General features: G+C 42.0%; 1 protein-coding gene across 8 annotated transcripts in view; it reads right to left on the reverse strand.

The window, feature by feature from the left end:
* The window catches only part of RARB (retinoic acid receptor beta), a 777,639-nt gene that overhangs the window by 134,107 nt on the left and 622,628 nt on the right, over nucleotides 1–20,904 (reverse strand). For all 8 annotated transcript variants that reach the window (XM_064378607.1, XM_064378606.1, XM_064378608.1 and 5 more), the window contains one exon: nucleotides 6,120–6,268. In XM_064378607.1, coding sequence (XP_064234677.1) covers nucleotides 6,120–6,268 — 149 coding nt within the window. The remainder of the gene's footprint in view (nucleotides 1–6,119; nucleotides 6,269–20,904) is intronic.

Raw genomic sequence — 20,904 nt, forward strand, 5'->3', positions numbered from 1 at the left:
CCCCCATCACATCAGCCCCCTTGATCCCTATGAAATAGAATACCTCCAAATTATTCTTTATCAGACCATTCTGTTTGTCTTCCAACTTTGAATTATCACCTGTCCCTTGTGTGAGACACTCAATTCCATGAGGAACTTTGTCACGTTCACTGTTGTATCTCTAGCACCCGGCACAAGGCCTGAAACTTAGCAGGTGTTCAACAGATATATGCTTAAGGATGAATGATCAGAGAATGTGGTTGTCAGAAGAAACTTGCCCATAAAACTAGGGAATAACAGAAGACAGCATGTAATTCAAACGCAAGCTCTGGGAGGCTCTCTCTTTTGCAAGGTGACTTTCTCGCTTCTCCCCTTCGGAGGTGAAGTCTATTTCTTCATCCATAAAATCCAGGCATAGTCGTATAATTTGTTTGGCCAAGGGGATATTAGCAAACGTGATGCAAGCAGAGGTTGAAAAGTGTTTGTGCATGGTGATTGTCTTCTCTTACTGATGAGAACCCATCCACCATGTGAAGAAACCTAGGCGAGGCTAAAGGTGAGCAACAGCATGGGGAGAGGATCTGGTCATCCTGCCAAGGCCCCAGACGTGTGAGTGAGGCCATCCTGGACCACCTGGGCCAAGTCAAGTCAGCCAAGACAGGAAGACCTGTCCAGAATTATCATGAATAATAAATGTCTGTTATTTTAAGACATTAAGCATTTGAGTGACTTGTTAATAACTGATTAACAAGAAAAAGCTAACTGATATAACAGCATAGAATATGTTCCAGAAACCTCTCCAAGGAAGGATGCCAGATATTTCTGGAAGTAGCTCAATTATACGGATATTGCTAATTTCTCTGACTTTGGATGATGAGAAAGTGGGAGTTGAGTGTGATCGGAAGCGTACAGGAATGACCAGACATGCCTTAACGCTTCTAAGCCATGGAGCCGTGGGCAGGTGGACTTGAACTCTTTTTAGCAGTGGGGAAGAGGAGCAGCAGTCCCAGGCCGCAGCCCACCAAAACCAGCTGGCTTGCTACTTCTGGCATGAGAGCCTTGGGATACCAGCTTCTGAGTTTTAGAAATTGTGAGAAGAAAAACATCATTAAAAGCCAGATCTGGTCCACTGCTTTTGTAAATAAAGTTTTACTGAGATATAGCCGTTCTCTTTTTTTTTGTACATACTATCTAAGGTGCCTTTCATGCTACAATGACAGAGTTGAATAATGGCAGCAAAGACCGCATAGCCCTCAAAGCCTGAAATAGTTACTATCTGGCTCCTTGCAGAAACAATTTGCCAAACCTCATACTAGGGTAATCCAGGGAGGCTCCACGGAGTAGCTGGGTCTTAACTTGAGCCTTGAAGGAAACAGGCAGTGTTATTTCGGTACAAAAGAATGAAGGATTGCAGAAAGCACACTACAAGAAGAGTACTAAGATTATAATTGCTGTTACGTCACTGTGTGCAAAAGTCATTACAATAACTTAATGATAAAACAAACAATAACTAAGTATGTATGTGCTACTTAGTACCTATCACTTACTACGTGCTAGGTACTATTCTATATGCTCTATGCAAAGTAAAAACATTTTATCCTCACAACAATACCATGAGGTAGGTAATATCACCCTCATTTTTTCAGATGAGAAAAGAGAGAGTTCACCAAGCTAGTAAGTAGTCTAGCTAGAATTCAAATCCCAGCATTCTTACTCTAGACTTCACCTTCTTCAAAAGTTGTAAAAATGGAAATGTAAAATATAATTAAGGCCAAAATTTTTGCATTCAATTTTAGTTAGGAGCAATAAGACTGCTTTCTAAAGACATTATTTTATTTTATTTTGTCCTATTATTTTCTTTTTAATACTGCATTATTATTTCACACTGTGAAACCTTCTTGGCTAACCACACTGCACAATCATTTTGTGTACTCTTTGTCCCCTACAAAAAAACTGCCAGTGCTCAGCTGGAAACCCCCTAAACGGGGCATCCCTGCGGTGTGTCTGGTGATTATGTTGCCACGGTAATGCTGTGTCAATACAACAGCCACTGACCGACCATTCCCGGAGATGGACCACAACCCATTTGTTAAATTCTGATCACCATCGTATGGCTGCAGCAGAGGCTGAAACTGTCACCCAGTTCCTCGGAAGATGGAAAGTTCTCTTCCCCAAATAACAGTCAATTAGGCCATCCTGTTTATGACAGACAGAAGCTACTGTGGCTATTACTTATTGAAGATATACCAGGCTCTGTTTGGGAATCCTACTTTAGAGCAGAGGTTCTCAGTTCATAGCAGTAAATTTTGATTTCCTGGTCTATCCTGAAGATATACCAGGCTCTGTTTGGGAGTCCTACTTTAGAGCAGAGGTTCTCAGCTCACAGTAGTAAACTCCAATTTCCACACAAAGCTTGGGTCAGTTTCTACAGGTCAATCAGGGGCCTATGGAGCATCTGCTGGTATCCTAACATGACATCACACACAGGGCCCATGGTAAATATCAAATTAAATACAGGAAGAATTCAAGAAGAAAAGTTGCTTCTGGATTCATTACCTTATTATAACACAAGGGAGAGATTCCTAATAGATACTTTCCAAAAGGATTAACTTTTTACGGGCTACTAGATAATTCAGACACTTTTTCTAGGGGGCATTTTAGCCATCTGATTCAAAAGCCTTAAAAATATACAAAGCCACTGATCAAGAAATTCCACTTATACTAATTTATTCTAAGGAAATTTTCAGAGATATACCTAAAGGTTACACATTCAAGTGTTGTTTATAATTGAAAAAACTGGGCCAGGCGTGGTGGCTCACACCTGTAATCCAAGCACTTTGGAGGCCAAGGCGGGCAAATCACCTGAGGTCGGGAGTTCAAGACCAGCCTGACCAACATGGTGAAACTCCATCTTTAAAAAAAGAAAAAACTGTAAGCATCTTAATTGTATAACAGGGGATTAGTTAAATAAATTATGACATAACCATAAACTACTATATTAATTGCATAACCATAAAAGCTATGCAGTTGCTTAAATTTAGGTCATAAAAGATTATTAAATTTAAAGATTAACTGAAAACCAGTGTACAACACGAAATTCCATTTTTGTAAAACAATGACAATATGCGTATACTTATGCAAAAGCTGAAATTCACAGGGGTTTTCTCCCAGGGTAGAATCATGGTTGTTTTCATTTTCTATTTTTTATGCAATACATTTGCAAGCCTAAATATAGACCAACTCTTTCTCAATGACCAGGGAGAAAAGCAATCCATCCACAATACAGAAATTATCAAATTCAACTGGTGGCCGAACTCATCTGACCTTATTGGGTTTGTAACTCTGTTAAAAAGATACACCATAATATGACTGTATCATTTAACTGAGTTTCATTTAACTGAGTTTATCAAAGTTGTTCGTGCCGGTATGGGTTTTGTTTTTGTTGGGGTTTTTCCTAAAAAGAGTCAGAATACCAAAACGAAGGTCAGAGAACTCACTGCCTATGAGCTGATTAAAACAGTTTGTTCTGTACGGATCGTGAAACAGCTTCATATGCAGCTCCGGGTATGTGCCACAGAGACGCGCTGGATAATGACGAGAGCAGGTAAGCCAAGTTACAGCATATCTCGTTCAGATTTCTGGACGTGAGATTACTTAACATTTTTTCAGAAATAAAGAAGTATCTTTTCATTTACTTTTCAAATAAACATTAGAAAATGATTTATTTATATATTGCACAACAAATGGACAAAATGAGCTAGCTATTCCAATGAAAACTTTCCAAATCTCAGGACAAATTTAAGTAGGTTCAGCTAGGGGTTACCAATAATAAAGCAATAATTGAACGAACAATTGTCTCGCTTTTTAACCAGCTGCCAACTGGTTGCCCATATAACTTTCCTGACTACCATGTCAGAATCTACCGGAGAAAAGAGAATTGCCATAAAATAGCACAATCCCCGAGGCAGAGAGATGTTCCGAAGCCGTCAATGAATTTCCCAAGACTGGCCTTATTTATGATATTAATAAACCATAATGTTTATTTAAATGATTTGAAAAGAAGGGAAAATTCACAAAATGACTTTGAGGGGCTGAGTCACCTTTATTCATCTGTTCAATCTTTAATCACCCACTATATCCAGACCATGTAAGACATGATTCCTTGGGTCCCCATCCACCTTGTGTTCATAGGCAATCAGACATGCAGTACAGTAGTCTGATTACAAAAATGACACCCATTCCCCTGGCCCCTCCTATCTATATCCCTTATGACTTTGAAGCTCCACCCATTAAGAAGTTGAGTGGGGCTGGGCAAGGTGGCTAACACCTGTAATCCCAGCACTTTGGGAAGCAAGGTGGGAGGGTCACTTGAGCCCAGGAATTCAAGACCAGCCTGGGCAACACAGTGAGACCCCTAACTCTATAAAAAAAGATTTTGAAGTTGACAGATGAGTTTTATTTTATTTAAAAGAAAAACAAAATGTTGAGTTTATGTTCCTACCTACTGAGTCTGGGCTGACCTTACGACTTGCTTTGGCTGATAGTGTGGCAGAAGTCGTAATGAGATGCTTCTTAGCCTAAGCCTCTGGAGACCTTATGTGCTTTTGTTCTCTCTTCTGGAACCCTGCCTCTGCGAACAAGCCAGGGCCAGCCTGATGGGAATGAGGGATCACACGGAGGAGAGCTGAGTCTCCCCAGCCCACAGTCAGCACCCCTAGAAGCAGAGCCAACTAGCTACCCTGCAGCTGCCCAGAGATAAATGGTGGAGCCTCGCCAAGTCCAGATAAACCATGCAGATGAGTCTGACTGAAACTGCTGACCCACAGAATTGCAGGCTAAATAAAGAATAGTTGTCTTAAGCCATTAAGTTTTAGGATGGTTTGTTATCTAACTAACAGTGGCTAACCAATATATACGGTGAAGTGCTAACTCTGATAAGCCAAATATAAAATGCCATGGAGTACCCGTAACATTATTCCAACATGTTAACAGTTACAAATGAATCATGCAATTTAGATGTATAAACAACAGATCTAAACAACCATCCAGAGAGGACTTAAAGAAGTTATATATCTAGGGAAGGGCTAGCTCGAGACAGCCATAGTTCCTTTGAGAAATTTTTTATGGATGAGTTAGTTGTATTTGCCTATGAAGTCATTGCTTCTTTTCTCCCTTGAAAAAAATAAGAAGCTCTTTCACTCAATTAAGACTGTTGGACTTGATAACAATTGTCTCGCTTGATTCAAAGCAGCCACATACTACTCTCTGACACATGTTCAGTCTCCAGTATTCTGTAGGCAGGAATTTTAAATCCAGCTCCCCTGAATTTATGACATACATACAGTAGCAAGTCCCTACAGGCTGAAAATCAAGCTGTAATTCAAAGGCCACAGGGCTGAGGAAATCGCTAGGAGATAAATCCCAATTTCAACCTTGGATTCCCTGCAAGTTGATTCAGTGGACTGTCAGTCATATTAAAAATAAAATCCAACTACAGACACCAGACGGCATGTTCTAAAGAGAAACCGGATGATGCTTTTCAAGATTCTTCCAACCCTGGTTTTTTTTGAGACAAAGTCTCGCTCTGTTGCCCAGGCTGGAGTGCAGCGGTGTGATCTCAGCTCACTGCAACCTCTGTCTCCCAGGTTCAAGAGATTCTCGTGGCTCAGACTGTACTGAGGTACAGTAGTCTGTACCTCAGACTCCTGAGTAGCTGGGACTAGAGGCACCTGCCACCATGCCTGGCTAATTTTTGTATTTTTAGTAGAGATGAGGTTTTGCCATGTTGGCCAGGCTGGCCTCAAACTCCTAACCTCAAGTGATCCACCCGCCTTGGCCTCCCAAAGTGCTGGGATTATAGGCATTAGCCATTGGGCCTGGCCTAACCAGTTCTTATGATCTAAAAATAATTGTTATGTGGGGGGTATTTTAACGGGCTTAGAACCTTTAGCCCTAATCAGTCATTTGCAGAAGTTTCTGAATTTTAAACTAAAGATATATAAGGGAGTAATAAAACCCATCGAATATAAGAGAATTCACCACACTGATTGGAAGTGATGTTACACATCCAGTCCATTTTTGGAGCTGGGTAGGCACATGGAGAATGAGACTTCAGCAGGCACAGAGGTGTGAGTACTCACCTTACATCCCTCACAGGCGCTGACCCCATAGTGGTACCCTGATGATTTGTCCTGGCAGACGAAGCAGGGTTTGTACACTCGAGGGGGAGGAAGTGGAGATGGAGGGCTCGGGACGAGTTCCTCAGAGCTGGTGCTCTGTGTTTCAATTGCTACAATGGAGACGGGACAGAGGGAAAAAGAAGAGAAAATGCATTTTAGTGTATTACTTTTTTCAACAGTGAATTCATATTCTTCTGCCCCAAATTCAGCAATAACACTAGCAAGGATGAGCCAGTAAGAACAGCTATCACTGTAGGCCCAGCAGTGGTGATACTGACATTGACGTGGTGCTCTACAGTTTACAAAGCCGTCTCATACAACTCTCGCTCGTAGTTCACACTTCACACAGCGCCGTGAGGGCCGTGGTTTTTATCCCTTTTACCCACAACAGAAACAGAAACTCAGAGGAAGGGACTTGTCTAAGACCAACAGGGCAGTGGTAGAGCCAAGACACAAAGTCAGATATTCACACTACAAACCCCAGTAGCTTCTGATTCATGTGGAGTCTCAAACGACTTGACCCTATCGCTCACTTAACCATAAGTACATTTCCTTTGGGCCGGGCGCAGTGGCTCATGCCTGTAATCCTGGCACCTTGGGAGGCTGAGGAAGGTGGATCACCTGAGGTCAGGAGTTTGAGACCAGCCTGGCCAACATGGTGAAACCTTGTCTCTACTAAAAATACAAAAATTAGCTGGGTGTAGTGGTGGGTGCCTGCAATCCCAGCTACTTGGCAGGCTGAGGCAGAAGAACTGCTTGAACCTGGGAGGCAGAGGTTGCTGTGAGCCGAAGTCATGCCACTGAACTCCAGCCTGGGCAGCAAAGTAAGACTCTGTCTCAAAAATAAATAAATAAACAAAAATATAAAAAGTTTCCTTTAGACAAATGAAGAAAGTGCCCAAATCAGTCATTCAACCAAGTATACGGGGAGAGTCTTTAGCATGATGTAGGCATAACTGATCTGCATTAATAACAATATGGATGGCCAGGCGAGGTGGCTCACGCCTGTAATCCCAGCACTCTGGGAGGCCGAGGTGGGCAGATCATCTGAGGTCGGGAGTTCCAGACCAGCCTGACCAACATGGAAAAATCCCATCTCTACTGAAAATACAAAAAAATTAGGCAGGTGTGATGGCGCATGCCTGTAATCTCAGCTACTCAGGAGGCTGAGGCAGGAGAATCTCTTGAACCTGGGAGGCAGAGGTTGCAGTGAGCTGAGATCGTGCCATTGCACCCCAGGCTGGGCAACAAGAGTGAAACTCCATCTCAAAAAAAGAAAAAATTCGACAATATAGGTAAGACCCTTGCTACTTAAAGAAGGCTCCTTGGACCAACATGCATCAGCATCATTTAAGATCTTATTAGAAAACACAGTATCAGGCCCCAGCTCAGGCCTGTGGAATCTTAATCTGCATTCTGACGAAATCCCCAGGTGACTAAATGTGCAATTAACGTTTGAGAGGCAGTAGGTTAAACCTAATGATGACACAGAGTGGTGCGATTCACTTCTAAGTCATGTGACTCTTTATTCTAGATCTAAAAATACATAATCCTCCATCCCATTATCTAAACACCCAAATTCCATGGGAAATGGGAGTTCATAAAAAGTAAGAATTGAGTGTTCTCCTACCCCTATTCTCCAGGGTTGTACTCAGAGTCAAAGCAAGAACCGGTTCTACTTCTATCACAAGTAAAAATGCTCAGAAAATAAGATGGAAATCGGCAAGGGGAATTCAAAGTGGTTAAAGAATGTTCCAGAATCTTCTAGTCTTCAAATTGCTTTTTAAAAATACAGTATTTTTCCCAGAATATAAAGTTTCCAGTTTACCTACTGCTTATAATCTCCCAGAGTAGATATTCCACTGACTGGGTTATCCTGCAGACAAGCGTTCAGCAAGTCAGGCAGACTCTACCCACTAAACTTACTGTTAATCCGTCCCCATATTGCTATCCTGCTACCACACCATGCTAGTAATCCACCATCACCTCTCACAACTGCTGCAATAGCTTCTTCATTGGTCTCTTTATGCCCCTTCTTCCTACCTAGGGTCTATTCTTCAAACAAGCAGTCAAGATAGAGATAGCTTTTAACATTTGAAAAACTATCACTTGCCTATCTAAAGCCCTCCAATAGTCATTAGACCAAAGTCAAACTCCCTCGTATGTCCCACAAGGCTTTGTATCACATGGCCTTTTAGCAGCATCACTGCCTTCAGTGAGTCCCCTAATTTACTGAGTTTCTACGTAATTGGCATCTATTCTGTCTTTTGAATAGGCCAAGCTCTCATACCAACTGATAACTACTGCGATAACCATCTGTCCTTTCTGGATATTCTTACACCTTCAAATATCGGGTTATTTTTCATTTCTTACATCTCAAAGCAAATGTTACTTTCTCAGAGGTGACTTCTCTCATTAAAATGCCCCTCCCCACTCCTGGTCACTCTGTCTCACTATTTTATTTCTATAAAACCCTGTATTCAAATTTTAGATGTTTGTGTATAATTTTATATTCTACATCTGCCCCCGACCCCATACTCTGAATACTGAGTTTCCTAAGGCAAAGAAACTCAACCTGCATTGCATACACCTGTGTTCCAGGACTAGAAGCTGTCCTGGCACATAGCAGATAATCAATAAGTATTTGTTGAATCAGTGCATGAACCTTTTCTTTTTCCTTTTTCTTCCTCATTCTGAGCACTAAGTGCCCCTCTAAGTTGTTAAATGATAAAATTAGAAATCAAACAGCTCTCTTATACTCATTTGCTTCCTTAAAAAAGTAATTCATTAGCCCTTTGGAACAGAATCAGCTATAATTATAGTATTTTCATAATTCAGAAGAATCTTGGAATGAATTCATTACAGTAGTGGAGGTCCTAGTAGATAAATCTATTAAAGCCTTTACTGGTTAGAACAGAGGTATCTGGGATGAAGATATCAATCTTGAGTACATTATTCCTGGCAGACAGGAAGCCCTTACTTTGGCTAAGTTGGCACCGTGATAGCAACTGTTTTATAGAAGGGTTGGCATCTGAGATGTCACTAAAGCTTATCAGCTATCAAGCTGTAAATGCAAAAGCATTTCTCACACTGAGCTAATCAGCTTCACTGAAAGCAAATTAACAAGAAAACACTACTTGTTAAAATTACAAAACAACTATCACTCTTTGTTAAAAATCTAAGAAAAAATATACACAGAATCACCCACTATCTTTTCACTCAGAAAAACTGTCTGGGTACAACCCTCCAGAATTTTTTTCTATGCACCTAAATGCTTCGGGTTTGTCTACTAATGTGGAATTATACTGAGACTGTTTGGGACTTTGTTTAAGCCATGATGTCATCAATTTATTTCCTTGTCACTAAATATTTTTCACAGAAAACATTCCACTGTGATGAACATCTTTGTAGCTAATCTCAGCACATCTGTATTTCCTTCAAATAAATTGCTGAAGTGTATCAGTTCAAAAGTCATTATTTTAAAAATATTTTATTTTTATTTTTTACACATTAAGATTCTGAAAAAAATATTTTGTTTTTAATGCATGTTGATAGACTGACTTCTAGAAAGGCTGTGTGGATTTACACTGCTGATATCAACATATGTGAGCTATTCCTCAGATGCCTCTCAAACCTTTTGGAGTGGTTTGCATGCTTCTACTTCCATCCATGTGCTTCAGCAACTGACAGAGCCATGTCGTCACCACTCTGATCAATCTCACATTGAGTTCTTCACAGAAGGGTGTGTATGGTGGGGGTGGGTGTTTTAAGGTCTTACTCGTTCATGTAGAACTGCTAATCTGGCTTGTCTAGGAAAGTTGTAAATAGAACTCTGGTAGGGCTGAAATCAGCTGTCAGAGTTATGCCCTGAATTTCAAAAGTGGGTAGTAATTTCCATAAATATGCCACTTCAAACACATGCAGTGATGGGAGTCCAGCATTTTATCTTCTCAAAGAAAGGAAACAAAATTGTGCATAATTTGATACCCAAGAAACTTGGGGCAAAGCACACAAGAAACGGGAAGTCTACTGGATGTTAAAGATCCCAAAACATTTTACAAAGATTGGATCTTTTCCTAAGGGGAAGAGTCATTTATAACAAATGAATGAATCCAGAAGGCTTTTCCTGAACGGTTGCTGTGAATGAAAATGTTCTATTGTAAGTAATCAATAGTGAGAGCCCCGGACTTTTATTAAGGCTGTGGTGATTTCACCAGCAATTCTAAGAACTTTCTCATAGGAGTACAATAGATTCTCAGACTGTTCATGTGTTCAATCATTTGTTTGGCTGAGTGACGTAACATACCAGGCGGTGTGTTACATGCTATGGATGGACACTGATAGTATATAATTCCTTATCCTTGACAAATATGGCCTAGTAGAGAATAAACCAACAATGATAATACAGTGGGTTCCAAACTTGGCTGCACATTAGAACCAGCTGGGGAGCTTTTAAATATTCTAATGACCAAGTTGTATCCCAGATCTATTATGCTAGAATGTCTGGGAATGAAGCTAGGAATTGCGATGTTTTTTAAAAAAATTTCCCTTTTAGCCGACTGTAAGATTTCAAAACAGCAAAAATAAAAATAAAAGGTATTCCCAGGCGAATCCAGATGGAAGTAGCTTGAGGACTACTGATATAATGACAGAACTGTAGGCCTTATTTATCCAGGAGAAATCAAGGGAGCCTTCCAAGAGGAAGTGATTGGGCTATATTTTTGAAGGATAAATTGGTTCTCTCTACTGTTTTTATAATTTGAATCCTACAAATGCCATAAAGGAACATAATTTGAAAACTACAAATGCCACAAAAACAGAAAGGGAAAAGTGTTTTGTGTGATAAAAAAAAAAACACCTTTAGAAAAATTTTCCCACTGGTAATAAAAAATTAAATATTTGACTATATATATATTCAAATATCACCCTCAAAATTGCCAGTCAGTGGTCTTATTTCCTCTGTGTGGCCTATAACACTGAGAATAATGCAAGGCAAAAAAGAAAAAAAAAGAAAAATTTCAGTAGTACAGTCCATCAGATCATCAGAGCTAGGGGCCTCAGGCGAGCATGCCAAGACAAGTCCTAGAATTACAACCAGGATATGGCATCAATATCAAAGATTTGTACTTTAATGCAATCTCTTGCCTTCTTGGTAAGGTAGCAAAAACATACTTCGGCAAAGTTGATTAGAGCTTGTTTTCCTTTTTGCCTTCCTCCACCCCCTAAAAAAGTCAGTGAGAAACAAGCATGGGAACAGCCCATGGCCTTCCTTTAACCAGTCGTTTTTGGTATTTAAAGTAGATACAGAGGGCTCAGCCATTGATCTGTTCACTGTCATCCTGCTTAAATCAATAATCTATTAGTCCTTTTAAATTAGAGTTAGATTCATCAAACGCCCTTGAGAGGCCTCAAACATTTGTTCCTTATTCCAGGCAAGCACAATCAGTCTATGGAATGATAAAATTTTTGCTCGAAAACTCTGCCGGCTCAGCAGACAATGTGTTCTGTATTAGCTCATTCAGCGATCTCAGGCAGGCCAAAAAAGCAGTTTTTAGACTTCCCAGGGGGCAAAAAGAGGCTTGTGTCATTCAATAAAATAACTACACTGCAGCCATCCTGATGTGATCTCAGTTTGGAGAAGCAGTCTTTGAGGAACAATCCGGATCTGCTTTCTGTTTCCTGCTTTTATTTATTTCCTTGCTTACTTATTGACTTACTCAGTTCTGTTTGCTGACTGAATGCCCAACAAGCAGCAGCCTCCAATGTGGCATCCAAATTGCTAACCAGATGGGCTGCCCGGCTTCGTCAGGGAATGGGCAAGTCAGAGGAACTGCTGCTAGTCGGGTGAGATGGATGCGTGGCTCAGTGGGTCCCCACCCAGAGCACAGTCAGCACCAGTGATGCCGAGAGGGCTGCACACACCAGTGGAGACAGTAAGCCTCAGGGAAGACGAAAATGAACCAAACCTGCAGCCTCAGAAGCTTCTAGCCCGTTTTAGACCTCTCCACCCCCACAACATACAGATGACTATCACTAAGGAAAACAAAGCTAGAATCCCCTTCCTTAGTATAATAAATTAGTGATCGGACTCATTTGCCTTTAAATCAATGTTCCTCAAAGTGTGGTCTGCAGCAGGAGAATTCTTGAGGTTGGAAAGGAAGGCATTTGCTTTAAATTCGTGTTTTTCAGACTATCAATGGTGAAGCACCATGTCTTAGTCTTTGCCCCAACCCCTCATGCATGGATAAAATTCAATACAAATGAATCTCCAGGAAACAGGAGTTAAGGAAAAACAAAGACGTCCAAAGCACGAGCTCCAACTTTTTAAAAAAACAATTAGGTTTAATGGACATAAAATTACCCTGTCAAATTGCTGCCAAAGTTTCAAAACACTTGTTCTCAACGTCTGCACTTCTCTCATTGTGGACTGGTACAGGTCTCCGTATTGCATTTTGAGAAACAGTCCTTTAAGGACTTCAAACTCAGAGGCTGTTTGCAGACAAAACAAAAACAAAGCTAAACAAAATCTCCACCGACTGGGATGGTACAAAAGCAGAAATCCCGAGTTCCCACCGACAAAGCTTTCTTAAACACTCTAGGGTTGATTCAGTCCCAAAATAAAAGAAATTAACATTGCTGCTTGTTAAAAGGACTTGGCACTTACGAATTTAACTCACCTGAGAAAACACGGTATAAATGTCCTTGTTATTACAACACACCTGAGTGTCATTTAAACACACAGAAAGTCTTCCACAATAGCTCCCTTCACAATTCCTAACATGCTTGGCATTTTTCTAAAGGTTAGATTAAGTAGCAGATAACATTTTTAAGAGAGCTCAGTATACATTTTTTTTTTCCTTTGTGAGAGCTAATTTACGGCTAGCTAAACCATGTTGACAGATTTCAGGATTTTAGGTTGGGCCTGATTACAGGCAGACAGGGATCGTGCATTAGGAAAGCCCAGCCTTTTTACTAGAACCTTCTATGATTAAGACAGTATTTTAATGCACTCTCTGGGCAGCTGAGCTTTAAAAGAAAAAGTAGTTGTAAAGCAAAAGACATTTCCTGCATGGCCCCAGGGGAGTTTTGAGCCCAGTGCTCCGAATCCCGGTGGAAGGGAGTAATTTCAGCTAATTAAGGGAGAAGACCAAAGTGATGCATTTGGTCAAAACGTTCGTTCGTTTGGGCTTCATTTTTATTGGCACCAAAGAGAGCCGAGCTGGACTTTTTTCCCCCTTTTTCCGTGGAGTCACTGCAGGACTGCAAAGCCTACAGCTCACATACATTAGGGAGAGAGTCAAAGGAAACGCCGAAGTTCAACTAAAGTACAAGTAATTAGAACCAGATTCTCCGCTGCTTGCGTGTGCGCATGCGTATATGAGCGCGTGTGTAGACATTTTATTAAGATGTAATTTGCATGCATCCAAATATTTGGGGCACGGGAAGACTCCATACTATCACTCACTTAATTTTTATGTCGCCTTTTCGGGAGAGGATCTGCTTTTAATCATCTTTGAGAAACGGTTTCCACACACATGGGTTTTGCAAATCTGTGAATCGCATCCTGAAATTAGGTAATTGCTCAACAAGAAAAACTCAGCTTTGAAATCGTCTTGCCTCACTCTGCTGCTGGCTTTGTTATTATTAAGCAGCTCCAAGATTAGTCCCGGGTTTGCGGCAGGCTAGGGAGATAGGAGGATGGGGAGTGAAGGAAAATATCACTGTGGGGCTTTGGCAGTCTTGACTCAGTAACCTGCCCCTGACCCTGAAGAAGTGTGTGTTTGCCCAGGTCACCCGGGATCCTGGCTGAGGACTGGAGCTGGGTTATGAGAAACCCTGCTATTCTGACCACACATGCAACAGGTGCTGAACATAGGCAGGGGACAGAAGGAGGGGCTGGGGGAAAGATTCTGGTTTTTGAGTCTTTAATAAAGCCTTGCTCTGCCAAGTGTGGTCCTGGACCAGCAGCATCAGCATCACCTGGAAACTTGTTAAAATGCAGAATCTTGGCTAGGTGAGGTGGCTCATGCCTGTAATCCCAGCACGTTGGGAGGCTGAGGTGGGCGGATCATCTGAGGTTGGGAGTTCCAGACCAGCCTGACCAACATGGAGAAACCCCATCTCTTGTAAAAATACTAAATTAGCCAGGCGTGGTGGGTGGTGCATGCCTATAATCCCAGCTACTCGGGAGGCTGAGGCAGGAGAATCGCTTGAACCCAGGAGCCAGAGGCTGTGGTCCCAGAGATCTCGCCATTGCACTCCAGCCTGGGCAACAAGAGCAAAACTCTGTCTCAGGAAACAAAAAAACAGCAGAATCTTGGCCCCACCCCAGAAATGCAGAATCAGAATAAGCATCCTAAACAAAACTCCTTGATCATTTTTATGCACATTGATGCTTTAGACACCCTAAAATAAAAAATGTCTTGCTGAGTTAATTTAGCATCAGAACTCTGTCAATTTGCCCTTTGCACAGGTCCTTACTAAATACTCTACCTTGTTAAGTACTTAATGCATTAAGATCTTCAGGCTATGTGTGTTTATGCTCACCATAAACCAGAAGTCTTCGTTCGCTCTCACAGAATTTTGGCAGTGGCATTTAGTTGGCAGTGTGTTCAAAGCTGCACCAGAGGAGCCTAAACTAATAGTAATTACTATTTACTGAGTGCTTACTGTGTCAGGGGCCACGCAAAGTGCTTAATAGATATTAGTTCATTTACTCCTTCCCTGAAACCATGGGGAGGAGAGAGGGAGAACTGAGTCCATTAGAATTAGGAAATTTAAAACACAACAATGCTTTCAGACTTTATAATTGAGATTTAAATGACTTAATATGTTTACTAGTACCTCACCAACCCCCCCACCCCCAGCTTTTTAACTTCTCATTCTCCATCTCCCCAATTTATTTCCTAGGCTAGGAAGGTCACAGGGTTTGGTCCGTCAGGAGCACTTACTCAAATGTGAGAACCGCAGAACTTTGTAACTTTCTTGGTTTTAAATTCATGGTTATAAGTTTCCAAACACTGATCTGATTACAGATATGGTTAAATTTGACAAGACAGTTTGGGCCTTAGAAAGAGAGTTGGGCTCAGGACCCACTAATCACTCTGTTGTAGCGACACCTGTCTAACAGCCAGCAGGTAGAAATTATTCCTGGGACTGGCTTTTAACCATGGGACATGTTGTCCTATTTTGATAAGGTACCAGCACACGTTCAACACCAACATTTCATTTTTACAATACGTGTTCCCACCACAAGGAGTATATTCAAAAATTATCTCAGACTGTTTTGCATGACGTTTTAAACAGACATTTTCTATCTAGGACATACTAAGATAGCTTATGCCAGGGTTCAAATAAATTCTCTCTTAACAATCACTTAACAGGCCGACACATGTAACTGCTTATTAATGATCTCAACCTGGAGGCATCAGAAACCAAACTACATTAAGTGAACAAATGCTAGAACGGGTCTCGGAAGTCATGTGTAGATGAAGCTAATTGCTTTGCAATCTTAAGGTCCCCTTAATATGGAGAAGAGGTTACCTCAACATCAAGTGACTCAGTTCCACATCCACTTCTATTGGGATTCCCGTAATTTTTACAAAAGCAACTATCACACTAATAAATGACATTTTTTATCTGATCAAATTTCCTGCAAACAGAGTAGATTAAAACAGGAGCGTTAACATGTATATCATTTCAGATATACACATTCACATTCATTTCAGATATATACACGCACATTCTTTGCTTATGTACTATATACCTATTTGAAAACCACATTGGCACCAGCCTGACAGAAAATAGGGAAATACTTGGAAGACAACAATAAAATGATCTTTGTCACATACCTTGTGACTCCTCTAAGATCTGAGGAAGTTCAAGTGTGATCGATTACACTAGAACTTAGCCAAAACCCTCTCTCTCAATAAAATAATTGCTCGGCTTACTCAGGATTTTGCTGCAAAGAAATTTTTCTGCTTTGTTTCTTACAGGTATGCGCCATATGAACGGCCTCAAAATAACTTTGAAACTGATTTAATACTCACCGTGTGGGTTTTCTTGGTTCCTAAAAAGAAAGAAAATGCCACGAGCCTGCATAAAACTGTGTAGAGGAGGGGAGGGAAAGTGGTAAGCTTTGCTGCCGGGTGGACCTGAATTTGAATTTCTCTTCTGTCACTTACTAATGGCCAGAGTTTTAGTTCTGTGAGCCCTAGGGTTTCTTGGCTGAAAATGCAGCTAATCCTGATTCCTGTTGGTAAACTAGAGACAATGCTTGCAATTTGCCTGACACACAGTAAGTGCTCAGTAAATGATAACCAACCCCCACCTTCACCTTTCCCCTCCTCCCACAAACACATTTATCTTCCAACTTCCTTATCTACAACAGGGATTTTTAATTTAATTTAATTTTCTGAGACAGAGTTTTGCTCTTGTTGCCCAAGCTGGAGTGCAATGGAGTGATCTCGGTTCACTGCAGCCTCTGTCCGGCTACTAGGTTCAAGCAATTCTCTTGCCTCAGCCTCCCAAGTAGCTGGGATTACAGGCATGTGCCACCGCGCCCGGCTAATTTTTTCTATTTTCATGTTAGCCAGGCTAGTCTCGAATTCCTGACCTGAGGTGATCTGCCCTCCTCGGCCTCCCAAAGTGCTGGGATTACAGGCGTGAGCCACCACGGCCCGGCCGGACAGGGTTTTTAACCAGCACCACTTTCTCTCTCAAGGGACATTCTGCAACATCAGGAGACATTTTTGGCTAGCATCTAGTAGGTAGAGGCCAGGGATGCGACAAAACATCTCACAATGCCCAGGACAGGCCCCGCCTCCACAACAAAGAATTATCTGGTCCCAATTATAGAGAGTGCTAAGGTTGAAAAACCCTGATCTGGGGTGAGGACATTACTGGTGTGGAGACTCTGGGACCAAAGAGTGGAAACAGCAAAGAAAATACAACAGCTTTCGAGAAGCGGAAACTGCAGCGTCTAGTCCTAGAGTGCAGACGGTCTGAGCTCAGTTCCTAATTCTGCCTTTTACTAGCAGTCACTTAACCGTCCTGATCCTCAGTTTTCTAATCTGGAAAAAAATCAAGACGACAATCATGCTTGCTCCATTGCAGGGTGTATACTCTGTAAACTACAAAAAGTTTAAAAACACAGAAAAATAATAGCGAATGCTTTATTATTAGACTATCTGGGGGAAAAGTAGATTAAGTCCCTATCAATAATGTGACTAATATGGTCACCACAGAAAACAGCAGAACCATCTCGAGTCTAGTCACACATTTCAACAATACTAATTGCTAACATTCATGGAGCATGCGCTGCAGGCTCGTCATGCCCCTTCTCTCTATTCTAAGTATCTTACATGTATTAATTCATCTGATCCCCAGAGTGACCCAATCAGAGAGCTAGTCTTGGCCAGGCAGAGTGGCTCACACCCGTAATCCCAGCACTTTGGGAGGTTGAGGCGGGCGGATCACTTGAGGACAACAGTTCGAGACCAGCCTGGCCAACGTGGTGAACTTCCATCTCTACTAAAAATACAAAAAAAATTGTGGTTGTGTGGGCCTGTAATCCCAGCTATTCGGGAGGCTGAGGCAGGAGAATTGCTCGAACCCGGGAGGTGGAGGTTGCAGTGAGCAGATATCAAGCCATTGCACTCCACAGCCTGGGCGACAGAGCAAAACTCTGTCTCAAAAAAAAAAAAAAAAAAAAAAAGCTAGTCCTAGTATTTCTTTTTGACAGGCAAGAAGTAACCAGAAGTATAGTTAGGTAACTTGTTGTTCAAGGCCATACAGTTGGTAAATAAAGAGCATGGATTTGAACATAAATCATCTTGAGTTCAAGGGAATTGGTCTGCCCTCCGTGTTAAGAGAAGACAATGACATCCCCTCTTACGACTGTGCAGGACCCCTGTCCCAAGCAGCTGTCCCTGGCAGGAAGTTTTAGAGTATGCAGGGTATGTCTAAGTCAGACAGACACAGACACACTGTTAGCCCAGCATAAAGAACAAACGTAAAACTGGAAAACTCGAAAGAAGTTAAGGAGACAGAAATAATGCCCTTGTTTTCTTTCCAGTCAGAGCAATAAAATAGGAAAGTCCCCCAGAAGCAAACACAGGAATTAGAAGGCACGCAAACACACCCACTAACCCCTTCTGCAGCTTCCCCGCAGAGAACCCGGCCCTCAGCAGGGAGAATCGCAGCAGCTAAGACCAAGATTCCAAAGGCCTCTGGAGGCAGTTCCAGGGCGTGTGGCTCAACACTGTCAGGGGCAGTCACTCAGGCCAAATGGAGCCTGCACAGCCGCCAGCTCCAGGGCTCTTGGGGAGGCAGAGGAGGAGGGGACTTGGAGCCTCCAGCCCCTACACAGGGTCCCCTTCCCTCACCTGAAGACCACATACACTCCATTACCCAATACGCATATGGCACAAGAATGAACCCGATATCCAGAATGGGTTGTGCAACAGCTTTTCTGTCACTGTCTACAGAATTTGCATGCCCCAAATGAGGGGCTGAGTTACTCTCCTCCCAAGATGCCTAGGGGCTGGCGGGTGGGGGGTGGGAGGAGTGACTAGAGGTGACGGTGAATATCCTTCCTGCACCCTCTAGTTGGCTAATATGAAAACTGTATTACTGCAGGAGCCAAGCAGAAGACATCAAAGGATGCACCTGATATTTCATTTGAAAAGATTCTCAAGTTTCTATAAAGAACTGTGCAAATTACAGGGCTACTACATTGTTGGTTATTTTTTTTCCTTTCAGAGCAGTGATTCCTAGATATGAGAAAACAGAGTTTCAAAGTGCTTTAGCATTCTTTCTTTTCTTAAAAATGCTAAGAAAAACGTGAAAAAATAAATCAAAGGCATTTTCACCAATCTTCCAACTGTGGGCAGTCCCCAAGGTGCACGTCTGTTTTGGATATTCCCGAAACTTGTCCACCTTTATAGACAAGATGGCCGAGGCATATGGTTGGAAGTATGAACTTGGGAGTTGGCCTTGCTTGATTCAAATCCTAACTCTCCTACTTACTGGCTGTGTGACTTTCGGAAAGTTACTTAACCTCTCTGAGCCTCAATTTCTGCTTGTATAAAATGATGTATATTCTTCATTGCACCGTTGTGAGCGTTAACATCATTGTATTTTGTACAATGCCTGCTACATAATAGTGTTACACAAGCAGTTATTATCATGACTGTATCGTGCTTATGCTGGTGATTCTCACTGCTATTCACCTTCCCTTCTTTCCCGTCTTGATTTGGTGACCTTCACTTCCATTTTCCCTCTCAAAATAATTTTCCTTTCTGATGTACCCAAGAGATTCTCTACAAGCTAATGTGAGGAAATCAAGTCACATCACTTTTCCCTCCCTCAACTGTCCTTTCCTTCCCAGGCCCTCAGGCATTAATCCAAAGTACTTCAAGGACTCTCACTCCTTGGGGGTTTTCCTGGCCGATCCCCAATCCAGGCTGCCTAGCCCCCTCAGAAATGGCTTCTTTAAACCCCTCTTTACCGCAGTGATCTCTCATTCGAGAGCCTTCGATTGCTGTTCAAAACCCAAAGGCCCAAACCACTGCATGGAGCAAAGTGGGTGGGGGAGGAGAAGGCAGTGATTACCAGCCAACAACATCCAGCTGCTGACAAATATTTATTGAGCACCTGCCAGGGATCAGACCCCTTGATACATGCTGGGTTATAAAGAAGTTAGAATACACTGTCCCCTGCCCACGCAAATAGACAACTGAAAAATGCCACACAGCAAACATGGCCCCAGCTAGAAAAAGGATCTGATGGGGGTCAGAGGCTGTCATGATCAGGAGTGTTACCAGCACACACACAGATTTTGGCGGCCTTGCCTTTAAATACTCAGGGCTGAAAGAGTGTACAATACATAACAAAAGTTCAATGTTGGTTAAAAAAAAAAAAGAATGAAAAAAATGAAATGTGCATACAAATCCTTATATGTGATGTCAAATAAATAACACTTTCAGCCAGTTAAGCAGAATCTGCCAACAGCACGCATTATGGGGTGGTGGACAACTTGAGGGGTGTTTTCACACGCCACACTCCATTTGCTCACTCCTGACAAACGTGTGAAAAGCGAGGATTATTATCATGATCTTTTTGTTTTTGAAATGGAGTCTCGCTCTGTCACTCAGGCTGGAATGCAGTGGCGCGATGTCGGCTCACTGCAACCTTCAAGTAATTCTCCAGCCTCAGCCTCCCAGCTGGGACCACAGGCGCGTGCCACCACACCCGGCTAATTTTTTTTATTTTTAGTAGAGACAGGGGGGTTCACCGTGTTAGCCAGGATGGTCTCGATCTCTTGACCTTGTGATCCACCCACCTCGGCTTCCCAAAGTGCTGGGATTACAGGCATGAGCCACCACACCCGGCTTTTTTTTTTTTTTTTTAATCTCCATTATTCACATGGGGAAACTGAAGCTTCGAGAAGTTAAATGACTTGGCCAAGGTCACACAGTTAGGAAATTAAATGAAAGTGAGTTCACCGCCTGAATCCACATATGAGATTAGTATAAATGGGAAACCAAGTACACATTTCTATTCCTCACAGTCCTGTTCATTTTTTTAATGTTTAAGGCAGGGTCTGCAAATTTCGTAAATGGTCAGACAGGAAATATTTTAGGCTTTGTGGGCTGTCTGGTCTCTGTCACAGTCACTCAGCTCTGCCACCATGGGGGAAGGCAGTCACAGACAAAACGTAAATGGATAGGCATGGCACATTCCA

The sequence above is a fragment of the Aotus nancymaae genome, unplaced genomic scaffold, assembly GCF_030222135.1.
Source record: "Aotus nancymaae isolate 86718 unplaced genomic scaffold, 86718_ANA_hifiasm-v0.15.2.pri h1tg000019l, whole genome shotgun sequence".
NCBI classification, from domain to species: domain Eukaryota; kingdom Metazoa; phylum Chordata; class Mammalia; order Primates; family Aotidae; genus Aotus; species Aotus nancymaae.